General features: G+C 34.0%; 1 protein-coding gene and 1 pseudogene across 1 annotated transcript; one reads left to right on the top strand and one right to left on the bottom strand.

Moving 5' to 3' along the window:
* The first annotated feature begins 3,729 nt into the window (after window positions 1-3,729).
* On the top strand, window positions 3,730-4,422 carry LOC100806883 (probable RNA-binding protein 18; annotated as a pseudogene).
* Window positions 4,423-8,821: 4,399 nt separating this feature from the next.
* On the bottom strand, window positions 8,822-10,692 carry LOC100806351 (uncharacterized). The gene has a single exon (XM_003528525.5). The coding sequence runs from the start codon at window positions 10,269-10,271 to the stop codon at window positions 9,198-9,200; it is 1,074 nt and encodes a 357-aa protein (XP_003528573.1). The 5' UTR covers window positions 10,272-10,692; the 3' UTR covers window positions 8,822-9,197.
* Between the last annotated feature and the right edge of the window lie 4,915 nt (window positions 10,693-15,607).

The following is a 15,607-nucleotide window of genomic DNA, read 5'->3' as shown; positions in this document are numbered from 1 at the left end:
TTTGCAAAAATATTATAGATTATTTATATGTTGATTTTTTTCCTTCATATATAATTTTTTTTCTGTAAAAACTTAAGCGTATAAAAAACTTAAGCATGTAATTTTATTTTATTTAATTTTATATATATATATATATATATATATATATATATATATATATATATATATATATATATATATATATATATATATATAGCCGTGTCCGTGTCCTACATTTTGGAGATTACAGGCGTCTACGTGTCCGTGTTCGTGTCGTGTTTGGTGTTCGTGTTAGTGTCGATGTTTCTTAGATCACAACATAAAACATATAATTATCAATACCAAACAATTAACATAAGTTTCAAAAATTTCACACAAGATTCAAACAAGTCTTAAATGTATGTAACTAGAATAAAATTCCAACATTAGATGTAGTGTTCATTCCTCCAAAATAAAACTAGCTACACTCCTAATTCTTCAATCATTGGATGTAATATTCATTCCTTTCCCATCATATTAGTTGCATTATCACCTGTATAAACCATAAACCAAAATTTTAATATAAAGAAGAAATTGATCATTAAAAATTTACATTCTTATTTGGCATATACTTTCATCATCTAAAACTATCTCATTAACCAAAGTACTACTTTGTGCAAGAATTTTAGATTTCAAAATACCTGTATCAAATATAACATAATATAAATAATTAGTTATTAAATTAGAAATAAATAGTCATTTAATATGATAACTAAATTAAGTATTCAAGACATTACCATAAATTTCAGCACTCAATAACGAACTTCTAGTGCACATCAATGTCTCTAAAGTAGTCCAATGAAGACGACTATGACTAGGACTTAAAATTTGGCCATCAGTACTAAAAGCATATTCAAAAGCTACTATTCATACATGAATAGCTAAGATATCCTTTGCAGTTGCGTCAAATGTTGGATACTTGAGACCATTCGACCTCCACCACCACAAAATATTAAAATCAGTGGATCTTTGTAAAACATCATCTTCTAAATAATGACCCAACTCTATTTTAGTATGAGAACTTATGGCCTTTTTTCCCTTGAAATATACTTATCAAATTCACATAATTCATCACCTTTAACATTACCACCTTCAGGTATTGGAGAGTTATGGAAGGAGTCATCATTCATCTTAAATTGATAATCAGAAACCAAGTCATAACACAACTGCCTTATCTTACTAACTTGAGCAAAACAGTCACATTCATACAAGCTTTGATAATAATATTGCAACAACTCCATTTTATATCTTGGATCCAAAACAATAGCAACTCCCATTATATCATGAATCACATCCCAATATTTATCTAATTTGATCATAATCTTTTTTGTCATTTTATGAATGAGTTCATTAGGAGAAGTAACCCAATGCTTGATTGCCAGGTTGATCTTACAAATCTTTGAAAAGTACATGTTAGTTGTTGGTTGTTTAGTAGCAAAAAATATTTTCGTTACAACATTAAACACTTTCAACCTCCCACACACATCCTTGGCAAAATTGCCACTATGAAGAAAACAAGTATATTGGGACTCCCGCTGCTTCAACTGAGTAAACACAACTTCATATGATATAGCAATTTGAAGCATTTTATAAGTTGAGATCCACCTAGTTGGACAATCTAAAACCAAAGTCTTAGTGCACGGGATCCTTAATTGTTTCACTGTCTCCTTAAAATTTTCCTTCCTTTTTGGTGTGGCTATCCAAAATGCTACACTATCCCTAATCTTCTCTATCCCATCTTTCACAAATTTCAACCCATCTTTTACAATCAAGTTGAATATGTGTGCACAACAACACATATGAAGTAAAGTCTCATCCCTTAATAAACTTCCTAAGTGCAACTTATATTTAATTTTGTCAATGATTTTGTCATTCGTGCTACAATTAACTAAAGTGATAGTGGACAACTTTGTATCAATGTTCCAATCCATCAAACACTTAACTAACACATTACAAAGCTTTTCACTTGAGTGAGGAGCGAAAACATAAGTGAACTTAAAATAATATATAAATAATTTAATCACAATCATACAAAAGTGCAAATAATATATAAATAGTTCAACAATTTTATCATGCAACAATTCTACAATGATATAAAAATAATTCAAAATTTTTAACATACCTCAAAATTTGACTTTTTAAGTTCCAAGAGGCATCTATATAATGAGCAGTGACAACCATATAACCCTTTTTTTGATTGCTCGCAGTCCACATTTCTGATGTGGTGACAACTCTTCCTTGAAGACTATCTAATAACTTCAAAGTTATTGATCTCTCTTCCGGATAAATTTTGAATATTTCTCTTTTGATTGTGTTTCTACAATGAACTTGAAAGACAGGTTGTAAAGTTGTTGAGTGTCTCCTAAAACCAATGATCCATAATGGAAAGTAGATACCCATGCATAATAATTGCATTTGCAAGCTTTGTCCTTGCATTATCTGCATCATAAGTTTTTGTACCTAATTCTTGCTTTCCATGGATGACCTTAGGCACGAGAAATGTTTGCCTTGTACTCCCTCTCATGGAAATCTTGTATTGAATACAAATTTGTTTATGCCCCCATAGGTGCGTTGTTCCATTCTTTGATTTTCCTCCCAACATTTTTTTAGCAATAATTGCATTGGGCCTTGTCTTGTCTATTAACTTTGACCTTTTCAAAATGCTGTCAAATCTCACTTTTAAGCCTACTTGTTCCTGTTTGTGTTGTCCCCTCCAAATTATCAGCTATTTCTTCTGCTTCATGTGGAAGAATGGATTCATTTGGTGTTGCTGAAGGGACATGGCCAGCAAAAGGTGAAAGAGTATAACAAGGACTAGGAGAAGGTGAAAGAGTATAGCCAAGAACAGGAGTTGTATCTTGATGTCCACTTTCTTGATCTGCCATTTCTTTAGAAGTAGTCAAATAAGAAACAAAGTTAGAAATTATTAAGAAAACGAAGATAGGTTTAACACAACTCCAATAAACAAGTGTATCATAAAAATAATGAAGTGTTCAAAACCAATCAATTAATTAACTAGTTTAATACGACTACAACAAACAGATTTAAAAAAAAGACAAGTTTAACTCAATTAATAATTAATCAATTTATTATTTATTAATCATTTACTAATTGATTAATTAACTAGTTAAATATAATGTACAGTTAAATATGGAAGAAATTGGTGTGCTATTTTATTTATTTGATTTATTAATGATATTGTTTATTTTTTTTTGTCTTTGTAGATGAAATTAATGGTGATGTTGAGAAAGAAGAAAAAATTGTTTTGGATTTCACACACCATGACTCTAATGTTTAATTTTAATAGTTTAGAAGTTTATTTTTTATGACATTTAAATTTCAATTATCTTAATGTTGAATGTTTATTTTGAAGACTTCAATCACTTTAATATTGAATGTTTGGATTTGATTTAGTTTGGTTTTTATATTAGATTTTATTTTAAGTTGTTTGGAATACATTTTTTTTTACAAAAAAAAAGGCAGAAAAGTGGGCCAGCCCGCATAACTCACCAACCCGTGGTGGGTCGGGCCGGGCTGGCATTTTGTTAGCCCACACAAAAGTGGGCCAAGCTGGACTAACTCACATTTAGCTCAACCCGTTGCGGGTCAGCCCACATGGGCCGGGCTGGCCCGTTTTGACAAAGTAGACTCTATATTGGTAACCTTGATCTTAGAATTACAGAGTGAGGCTTTCTAACTACCCACCAAGACTTTGTTTTTGTTTTGTGGTGAATGTGCATACTGACATATTCTCTCCTTTTCTTCTCAATATGTTCCAGAGTTGCTTTGCTTAAAATGTTTTCTCCCTATGGAAAGATAATTTCTGAGGACTTCTTATGGCACACGCGCGGCCCAAAACGCGGGGAGTCACATGGTTTTGCTTTTATCCAGTTGATTGAATACATTAGTTACTTTACTTTCTAGAAATTTCTGATTTCCATTGTTAAAGTGAGAATGCAGGAAGCAGAATTAGCCAAGGAGAAAATGCATGGGAGGTTAGCTTGCGGCCGGCCACTGGTGGTTCGTCTTGCCGGTGATAAGTGCATGTTGGAAACAACTGATAGGTCTACAAAAGCAGCTGGTGAAGGGCACAAGATGCATCTCACTGGGTGGTGGTGCCATGGGACAAACAAGTCGCAGTGCAAAAATTGTCGCTACAAAAAACAAATTGAAATCCTTAGAGGAGGAGAGTTCTAGGACCAAGAAGCAGAAGCAAAGTGATTATACTTCTTGATTCAATTGTGTAAGTATATAATATGCAGAATCAAGGGATAATTCAATGGTGTATGAATTGAAATGTGGTGCAATTTGGGATAATCCTCATCCTGATCTTATGTTAATTAAAAAGGATAATTCTTTCTTGCACGGTGATTTAGGTTGGTTTTCTTTAGTGCCATAATTGGAATTGGGACCAGAAGATTCTTCTTTCCTTAAATTATGTTTTTCCAAATATTCATTTTCATTGGTTAATCTAACTAGGCAATTATTCATATGATACGGTGATGAAGATGGGATTTGACTACCTTTTCCTCTTCCAAATATTCATTTTCATTACTGGGATGGAAGTCTTTCTAAGTTTAACAAACATTATTCTTTGGTTACCAATCATTTCCTAACAAACATTTTGGGCAGTCTGTAAATTGGTTTAGTTGCTTAACTGTAACTCGATTTGATCAGGTTTGTGATGGTTGGCCTTACATTTTATTTTCTTTTGAAGATTTGTTTAGGCCTAAATGGACCTGATTATATCCTGTTATTAGAACTATAAGGTTGGTGTAACCCGTGACAAGGATGAACCTGTTTATTGGTCTTAACCAAAGTGGAGAATCAATCTATTGGCTTGACAATTCAAGTACTATTTACTGCCACCAAACTCTACAAATTTTAAATATCACTAATCTATAACTTCAATTCAAATCTTGACTTATCTGAACTCGTGCAATTCGGATATGACTATAGTGTTATTTGTAAGTTGACAATCCGGATATGACTATAGCATTAATTTGTATGGTGCAATTTGAATATGACAATTCACCAATAATAATGTTACCCTTCAAATTCTGACTTATTTGTAACTTGATTTGCTTTAGCCCTTAAAATGTAATTAAAGAGGATTTTGTAATTTTAAATGATATACTCTTATTTTTAAGCATCAATCGACTATACCAAGCTTCTTATCTCTCTCCCTTTCTTCTTTTTTTTTCATTTGGAAACTTTCTTAATCCAATCAAAGCATAAAGTTCAATTTATACATATGTTTGTTTTGTTGTAACTTCATTTAATTTAAGATCAAATTTAACAAGGTGTTTTAGCTTAATAGTTTATTTTCAACATAGAAATATGTCTATATTACTGTAGTAAAAAACCAAATAAAAATAAAAAATTAAATTTTATTACATAAAATTTTTACTATAAAAATGTTATTATTGTAATTTTGCAAATATAAATTCTATTATTTAATATCTACGTAGTAGGGTTGATATCGATTGTGGAAAAAATAATTTAAATTTAATTTGATCAAGATATTTAAATTAAAATGTAATATTTTTTTATCATATCTATAACTTGATATATTAAAAACTTATTAAATAATATACAGTTGTGTTCAAAAGAAACGATAATTTAAAATGAAAATCATATTTAAATTAATTAAAAATATATTCTTGATCAAATAAATTAACTTATTTTATTTTTTGTTTAGTTTTATTTCTTAAATCAATTTTTATAAAGATGATTCTTCAATTAAAATGAGCGTATTACCTATTTTGTGAAGTGTAAGTAAAGTTGTTCTTAATATATATATATATATATATATATATATATATATATATATATATATATATATATGGCAAAAAGTTATATATATATGTATATATATGGCAAAAAGTTCATCCTACATGTATCATGTTGATTGAAAGTTTATGCGTCTACTTAAGTATTTACAGTAGAAATCTCTAAAAGAAATCATAGCACAAGTATCACCGATTCAAGCTGACATATATATGATTCAATTTGATTATATATAACTATTTTATTTTGATGCCAAAGTGGAGCTAACATATATATAACTACTTTATTTTAATGACTATTAAGTCACAAGTATCACCGATTCAAGCTGACATTAAATTTGATTTATATATATATATATATATATATATATATATATATATATATATATATATATATATATATATATATATATATATATATATATATATATATATATATATATATATATATATATATATATATATATATATATATATTATGTTTTAATTTGATCATTTTTTTTGTTATCAAATAGTTGGTGATCAAGAGAAACAAGTGCGGATTGGTACTGTGGGTCCTTTTGGTCTATATATCATGAACCAATGCACAAGAAAGCACCTCAAATGAGAAAAGAAATCATTGAAATCCATACTTTCTAAGAATTCAGATTTCTCTAATAATTCTAAAAATCTGCATTTTCATATTTTTTTAAATTTTCTTCATTTTCGGTTTTTGGGATTTAATGTATTTCTTGATCTTTTTCATTTAAGGAATTAAAAAGTTTTCTACCGACAGCAAGAAGCCATGGGAAAGTGTCTATTCTCATCCAGCTTTTTAATGATTAAAAATATGCAAGTATTGGATGGGAAACAAAATTTTATTCACAAGAAAGCATCTCAAATGAAAAAAGAAATCCTTGAAGTTTTCACTTTCTAAGAAGTAAGATTTCTCTAAGAATTCTAAAGATATGAACTTTCATATTTGTTTTTAATTTTCTTGATTTTGGATTTTTGGATTTAATGGATCTCTTAATATTTTTCATTTAAGGAATAAAAAAGTTTTCTACCAATAGCAAGAGACTATGGGTAAGTGTCTATTCTCATCCATCTTTTTTTATGATTAAAAATCTGCAAGTATTGGATGGAACCAAAATTTTATTCACAAGAAAGTATCTCAAATGAGAAAAGAAATCCTTGAAAAATCTGCACTTTCTAAGAATTCAGATTTCTCTAAGAATTCTAAAGATCTACACTTTCATATTTGTTTTTAATGTTCTTTATTTTTTGGTTATTGGGGTTTATGGATTTCTTGATGTTTTTCATTTAAGGAATCAAAAAGTTTTCTATCAACACAAGAAGTGGTGAGTAAGTGTCTATTCTCATTCATCTTTTTTCATGTTTAAAAATCTAGAAGTATTGGATGATACAAAAGAAAGATAAAAAATACTGATAATAATGTGTTTTTTTTGTCTAATTTAAGAAAAATAAAATTATCAGTCTACTCTAAATTTCTTACATGATTTATAGTTCTATGAACTAATTAAAACATATTGTTTGGAGTAAAGGAATTTTCATCTACTTCCTCTTTTGCTATTGCTTTCTTTTATTTTTTTTCTGTTTTGTTCTCTTGCACAATTACTCTTAGGCTTGAAAGGTTACCACAAGTCATTCTCTTTTGAATAAAGTCTTTATTCATTTGGCTACTTGATTAAAAAAAAATCCTTGCTGAAGAGAAGTTAATTGGAGGATGGGAAGCAAGGGTGTCTTCATTCTTGTGTTGCTTGGGGCACTGACAGGTATGGAAGAATTCAAATGATTGCTTCTTCTAAGTTTATTTCTGGAAGTATTAGATGATACAAGAAAAGGTCAAAAATATTGATAGTAATTTGTTTTTGTTAAATTTAAGAAAAATAAAATTATTAGTGTACTCTAAATTTCTTACATGATTTATAGTTCTATAAACTAATTTAAAACACATTGTTTTTAGTAAAGGAATTTTCATCTACTTCCTTTTCTACTATTGTTTCCTTTTATCTTTTCTGTTTTGTTCTCTTGCACAATTACTCTTAAGCTTGAAAGGTTACCACAAGTCATTGTGTTTTCAATAAAATATGTATTCACTTTGCTACCTGATTAACAAAAATGACTACTTTTAGAAAGAAAAGTAGTGGTTTTTTTTTTGCTTTTTTTAATATATTTTTTAAAGGAAATAATGGACCATGTTGTACAATTCAAAGTTAATTTAGGTTTGGTTTTCAAAAAATATAAAATGCTTTCAAATGCAACAATATATAATGGTGAATATATTTAAGCACAATGTTTCTTAAGCCTTTGAATGCTTTGTGTGTGTGTGTGTGTGTGTGTGTGTGTGTGTGTGTGTGTGTGTGTGTGTGTGTGTGTGTGTGTGTGTGTGTGTGTGTGTGTGTGTGTGTGTGTGTGTGTGTGTGTGTGTGTGTGTGTGTGTGTGTGTGTGATGCAAGCAAAATCAGAAGGAATAAGTAGTTATGCACACACAGAAAGATCATTCAATGCAAGACAAAATCAGAAGGTGAATCCCTTAGACAGTAATCTACATATAGAGATTTCTCAATGCAAATGAGCTCAGTATACTTTTTCAAGAATTCACTTGGTCCATACTGATTACCAACAGATGAGCTGATTCTTTATATGTAAAAAATTTAACAATGTATTACAAATTGTAAAAGGCATCACGTCCATTGAATTAGAGAACAAACTTTCAAACATCACAGCAAGTATTTTCCCTTAGTAGGAAGATTTTTACATACCAACCTAAGACCTCTCAGAGAGGCTTGTCGCATGCCTTAGCCTAGAAAGACCCGTAACCATTTTAGAACAAAGAAATATACTTTTAAGCATCGGGGGATATTTGTAAACGACGGAGACAAATAATAGAACAGAATTTAATAAACTCGCCTTTTACATCTTTCTCGAATAGCACAGATTTTAGAGAAGAGCATATTAGTCTACATAAGCTAATTGTAGTTCATTAATGTTTGAAATTAAAGATCAAACTGTGTATCACAAGCGAAAAATAAAAATGTGGTTCAATTTAAATTAATTTCTTCCATTTTTGTCTATAAAATATTAGCTTTTCCACTGACACTCAAAAAACAAATACATCGAATATCCCGCTTATATGTTTCTCCATGTTTGTAATATAACTAAAAGAAGCCATTTCCGTAAGCTGAAATGAGCAAGCTCAGTAAGGTAAAAAGCCATCCAAAGTCATTCACTCTATATAGCTCTCCTATCCAATGCTCAGAGGAAGAACTGTTGCAACTTGCAAGGTTCCTCAATGGCCAACACAATTTTCTGGGAACAATCTCTTACAGCGTCCCTCTGCATCTTATTAATTCAATCGGCACAATCAATATCATCATGCTGGCAATGTCATTGAAAGCCCACTGATTCAGCCGAAATGGCCATAGTTTCTAAAATTGACTTGCCTTCACTGTCTGAGATCTCCATGTTAGAAGATCTGCAACTGAAATAGAAAACTGCACTCATCATGGAATCTATAAGCACCACAAATGAATACATTACCACCAAGAGCGGCCCTTCCCACACTCTGGAAGATCCATCACCATAGCTCAATGTCTTTACTCTGTGCTCAAACAAGCCCTCCACAAAGGCCATTCCTATTGTTGATCCAAGAAATATCAGCAGACCCACCTGTGTCTGTCCCTTGATCAAAATACTCGACCGAAGCATCGCCTGCGCTCCTGAAACATCCTCCAACACCGAGATCACCATCGCAATGTTGCAGATGATTATGGCTTTGGCAAAGACAACCGAGAAAACCAGCCCAACCAGCATTGCACAGTACACAACAACATCTGGCGAAAAACCAAGAACAGCCAAAGCACTGCAGAACGCGACAAGGAAAACACAGAACAAGGTGATGCAGCCAACTACAACTGTACACACCCACATATATGTGAAAAGGATTTTCCTCCAAAACTTGGCAACAATCACACAAAACTTGGAAGCATCGACCTTCTTCCTCGAATAAGTACAATCTACAGAGTAGACAACCGCGGCCTTCGACAACAACAACAATGTAGCATAGAAAGGAAAGCACATGGCCGATGAAACCACGGTCTCCGCGAACCGCTGACAAGACTGTTTGATGATTGGTCTCAGAGGGAGACCACTAGTCTGTGCAACCAACATAAGCCTAATGGACAGATTCTTCACAATAGACTCATCCACTATTACATTAGACAAAAGCACGGCAGAAACAGGACAAATAAGCATGAAAGCGATTGCCATGAAACCCCACGAATTGAACCTAAGAATCCTAATAGTCTCTCTCAGAATTTCCAAAGCGTTCATCGATTGGATTTGATAATTGCGATCACGAACAGAGAGTTCCATGTGCTGAAAAGGGGTTCCCTCGGATCCCTCTTTTCTTGAATATTCAGACCTAATTCTGGGAGAACAACCTCCACTGGAAATCTCCATTTGGGTGGTCAGAATAATAGTAATAAAAAAAAAAAAGATTATTTCATTGGAATTCAAGATTCACGCTAAGTTTGAGGTAAAACCCAAGATCTGAAACAGCTAGATTGAGCTCAGAAAAAGTGAATCACGAAGTGTGAGTTTCTTCAACAAGGGAATTATGAGCGGTGGAGGTTGAATTGAAAAAAAATGAAGGAAGAGAATGAAGAAATTGGGGAGATACAGTACCTAGAAGATGGGAATTGAATTGTGGACCGTAGAAAAGTGCAGCATTGAAGGGATTTTGTGTGGGAGAAGAAGAAGAAAGGGATTTTGTGACTACCAAATTCTGTGTCCCTTGCACAGTAACAGAGGAAGGATTGCAAATTGTAACTTAGAATTCAGATTTGTATTCTAGCTCTCTGGCTGGAGCTGTGTACTGCTCCAAAATAAATAATTTGTTTTGTAATTATTATTTGACCTTAGAAGCTTCATACCTTTTTCGGTAAATATTCAAAAACATTTTTTAATTTTATTATTTTATTTTAAAATGAGATATTTGAATAAAAAAATTAATCAATATTTTATTTTTTTTATTAGTTTTATATTTAGTATAGTTTTATTTTTATACGACTAATATAAATATTATAAGTTTTTCATTTGAGATATTTAAATGTTGTGAATGTTTTATTTAGCCTCTTTATAATGGGATAAATTTAAAATTTAAATAAAAACTCATAGAAGTTAGAAATGTTAAATGAGAAAATAAACAAACAAATAAAATACTAATGGAAAAATTACCTAATAAAAAAAATTATAGAGGATTTATGAGGGACATAATTAAAAATAAAGGATTAAATTAAAGCATCATAAATTTTTAAAAGATTTAGAATCTTAATTAAGTTATTATTTTCATTTTTATTAATGTCAACTCTAAAGTTTGCATTAGATCCTCCAAAGTGAGCTTTCTCAATTTAGGAAGTAAAGTGAGCTTATCTCTATCATCTAATCATTCAATGATTTAGATTTATTCATATTTAAAATTTTCAAAATAAAAATTAAAAAAAAACAAAAAAAAATCTTACTATATTATCATTACTAAGATATGTCTTAAGCTTGGTTCAAATCAATTATTGTGATGAGTCCCAAAGTTTTGTATCATTAGGGATGGTTAGGTTGAGGGGCGCATCTAAGGTAAAGACCTTAACAAATCTCCCACCATGGATAATAAATATGATATGTACAATTATAACTTTTTTGAGATAAGTATAAGACTATTGTGTGGATCAAGCACCACCTCACTGCCCACACTAGATTAAACTAAAAAATATATATATACGGTTTCGTCTTCCTCCTAAAGGATGTTTGTCGAAAGGTGCAGATCAAGCACCACCTCACTGCCCACCATAACATCATCGAGTCCTTGACTCCTATCTCTCTCATCTTCTCTTTCTTTTCCTCTTTCTTTCTATCAATCTCCTTCACAAACTAGTTCACTATTGTGGACTTGTGGTTGCTTCTGACATCATAAGGGCAATGCTTGTGACAAATGGAACATTATGTATCATTCCTCTGTTGATGGCGGAAGAAGAAACATTGTCAATGGCTAAAGAGGCAATAGTGGCGGTGGTTCCCGACGAGCCTTTCAGTAGTTGTGTGTTAGTTTCTTTGGTTCAATGTTGCTATTATTTGTTGTTCTATTGTTACCCCCTTTGAGCAAGCTTTTGTCTTAGGATGGAATTGTAGGTTGTTTCCATGTTTGGTTGTTAGGATTTGGATCTGGATAAGGATCGTGGAATCTCCAAATCTAAAAAAAAGGAAAAAATGAAGAAAAGAGAAAGAAAGGGAAAGGTTGGCGGCAATCATTTATCGTGACAACGTGCAATGGTCGAAGGAGGACAACAAGGATGATTTGTACAAGGTGAAGACGGAATGCTAGAGGAACGTGGTGGCGGAGATGGTGGGCACGATTAAGGTCGAGACGGAAAGGAAGATCAAGAGGAACGCAATGTCGCTTGATTTTAAAAGAAAATTACTCCAATGTAGACATGTCGCATGCCCACAATACTCCCTAAAATATCTCAAAAAAATCCTACATCAAATGCACCAACTTACTTTCGCACGATAAGTGACTTCAAAGGCTCTCCCACCTTAGACGCGCCTTAGCTTGAGCTTGACCGATGTTGGAAAGAAGGCAATTGTCTCAAAGGCCCATGGAAAGATCATATAGTGTGGCTCACAGGCCCCCCTTAGTTAGTTCCTTCATTCTATTCTTGGCCACTTCCTCACCTTTGATGTTGTTGACATTACAGACATGCATGCCAAGCTCTTACCCATGAAGTCATGCACCACTTATAGATCACCTTGCAGGTTTATGTACACAAATAAGCCAACATCACTATCAACAAAGCCATGCTACTTAATGTTCGAACCCCCTCATATCTTCCACATTTTCTCAGCTTGTCCATGTAACGATTCAAGTTGGCACCAAACATTACTTGGGTCTAATTAATTACTTAGGTTTGTCTTCCTAACCTAAATATTGTTGAAATAGAACCCTTTAAAAAGTTATGATTTTAATGACAACAAACTATTAAGAAACAAATTCTAAGTCTATACTAGACTTAAACTACTAATGGTTTGCTTTAAGTATGTGGTATTAAATGATTAAGACTCAAGAAGAAACTTGTGAAGCATTATTCTAAAATATGTTAAGCTTCTAGAGATACAAGTAGGACTACCAAAAGAAAAAATGACTAAAAGGATGAAAGGCAAACCATAATTTTTAGAGATTAAGGTGCAACAAGACCAAAAACTATATATGATCAGAAGCATGATAAGAAAGTGCATCCATTTAAGGGTGGTAAATCAAAAGTTACACATGACTAAAATGACTTCCAGAATTTGCAAGACTGAACAAAGACTAAACAAAGAATGAGACATCACTAAAATAAAATTTTAAAATTGTGACACTAATTTAACATGCTATATTATTGCAGCGGTTTAAGTTAACTTACATTATTTAATTTATCGTTGAGGTGGTTTAATTATAACATCCAGAAACTAAGTAATTGGAATTTCTTTTTTCTCAGTTTCATCTCAAACATTGATGTGCCCTTTCACCTATTGAATCAACAACTTCACTCTTCACCCTAAAATTTTCCAAACAATTACCCTAAAAGAGCAACATCATACTTCATTCTTTGAATCTCCCTCCCAATAGCTTCTCCTTCTTCTCTTGCCATCAAAACTTCTTCTTCTTCTGTGCCTCCACCTACCATAACAACCATCGCGCACTACTAACCAACAACGCACACCCAACCTCGCCCCAAACCACCACCAACGCGCCAAACCAACTCCACCACAAGTTTTCTCTCTCACAACTCCACCAATGTCGTCGATCTAGACTCCTATGATGCGGATCTGGTGGCTCTGAGGCGCATGTGATGACAAACAATCATTCCAAGCGGAGAACTCTTAAGGTACAACAAAAGAAGAAAATTACACAAAGGCAACAAACAAACACACCAAACAAGCACATGTTTCTCCATCATTATCCAAATCAATTCTTCGAGCCCTATCACACTTTGTCGATGTATTTGTCGACCTCTTCTGTCAGTGAATGCGTGGGCCTCTTTTGGAAGAGCATGTGTGTTATAGCTGAAGGCACAAAACATCAAAATGCAGGGCAAGAACCAAGCATAGTCGAATACAAAAGGCAACAAAAGGCAGAGCCAAATCCAGAGGCAATTCAGGAAGCAAAATTAGAGCCAAACACAAGGACGAGTGAAGAAGAAACACGAAGGCCAAAAAGGGAAATTACTAAGCCACAATACCTGCAGGATTTCATGGAAAAATGAGCTGGCAGAGAGTGGTGCTCAGCAACGCAGCAATCATCCTGAATTTCCCCTTGTCGGTTGAGGTGGCACCATTCCGTTAGGATTCCTTTTTTGTATTTCGTCCTTTCCTCCAAGGCATCATGCCAAAAGAACCATTAGAGCTTGTTAGTGGAAAGACTCTATATAAAGAAGAACAATGTATCTAATGGAGCAAGCAATAACACAAATTTCCTTTTTCTTACCCTATTTCTGGAGACACCTGGGTCTCAAAAGCTGGGAATTTTACTTTTGCCCTTAACAATTTTGGTGCTTTCATTTCCGCCTTCCATTGCTGATCCCGACAAGTCGAGTCTCGACCGTATTGAAGACGCTATAGCTAAACTAGCCGCCAGTCAAATTCATGTTACCGAAAAGCTCGAAGATTTACTTCTTCAAGTCACCAACCTCGAACACACTACCAACTCCACCCACTCACCCTTGTCATCCTCGGCCAAACCTGCATCAAACAACACCATCATCAACCCACATAAAATGAAACTAGATGTTCCTCGCTTTGATGGCTTCGACCCATCGGGGTGGATTTTCAAAATTACACAATTTTTCGTCTATCACTCTACCCCATAATCGGAGCGACTCACAATTGCCTCCTTTTACATGGAGGGGCCAGCTTTGGCCTGGTTCTAGTGGCTAACCCGCAACCACCAACTCACCACTTGGCCAAGTTTCTTAGAAGCCATTGAGGCCCGTTTTTCTCACTCACCATATGAGGACCCCATTGGGATCCTATTCAAGTTAACACAGAAAGGGACTCTCGTTGTCCCTTCTTTTGAGCTGCTTTATCTCGAGATTGGACCCCGATATTCGTCGCGAGGTACAGGCGCTTCAACCACTCACCATGGTTCTCACCACAAGATTGGCTCGGCTCCAAAAGGAAAAACTGGTCGACACCCGCCGCCTACCTCGCGGTCGTCCCGCCCCGAGCACAGGACCTCCACCGCCACTCCCACCACCTAACCCCTCGATTTTCTCTCTGCCCTCACCTTCTTCTCTAACCCTACCCTTGTTTCCCACTCCACCTAAACCTCCATTTGTGCCCTTGAAATGCCTAACACCTGCCGAGATGGCTAGCCGCCGTGAGAGGGGACTATGCTTCAACTGCGACAAGAAGTTCACGTGGGGGCATCGTTGCACCTCCTGGTTCTTCATCCTCATCGCAGATGATGAGCGTCTTAAGGAACCCCCAAACCCTTATATACTTAGCCCTCACCCAAATCCTGAAGACACGCCCCAGCCCGAACCGCCCAAAGCTCAAATAAGTTTTTATGCGTTATCGGGTCATTCCGCCCAGGAAACCCTACGCATGTTGGGCTGTATTGCGAACCAGCCCGTCGTGATCCTGGTCGACGGCAGGAGCACGCACAACTTCGTGCAAGCTCTCCTAGTCTACCACCTGGGCCTCGACGCGCAACCAACACCACCCCTGAAAGTCCTCATTGGAAATGGGAATGAAATTGAATGTCA

The sequence above is a fragment of the Glycine max genome, chromosome 7, assembly GCF_000004515.6.
Source record: "Glycine max cultivar Williams 82 chromosome 7, Glycine_max_v4.0, whole genome shotgun sequence".
NCBI lineage: Eukaryota > Viridiplantae > Streptophyta > Magnoliopsida > Fabales > Fabaceae > Glycine > Glycine max.
The sequence above is the reverse complement of the archived record's forward strand: the minus strand, read 5'-3'. Positions and strand labels throughout refer to the sequence as shown.

Bases quoted from the DNA above. Each gene is read 5' to 3' on its own strand.
- LOC100806351 (XM_003528525.5), bottom strand. From the start codon at position 10,271: ATGGAGATTTCCAGTGGAGGTTGTTCTCCCAGAATTAGGTCTGAATAT.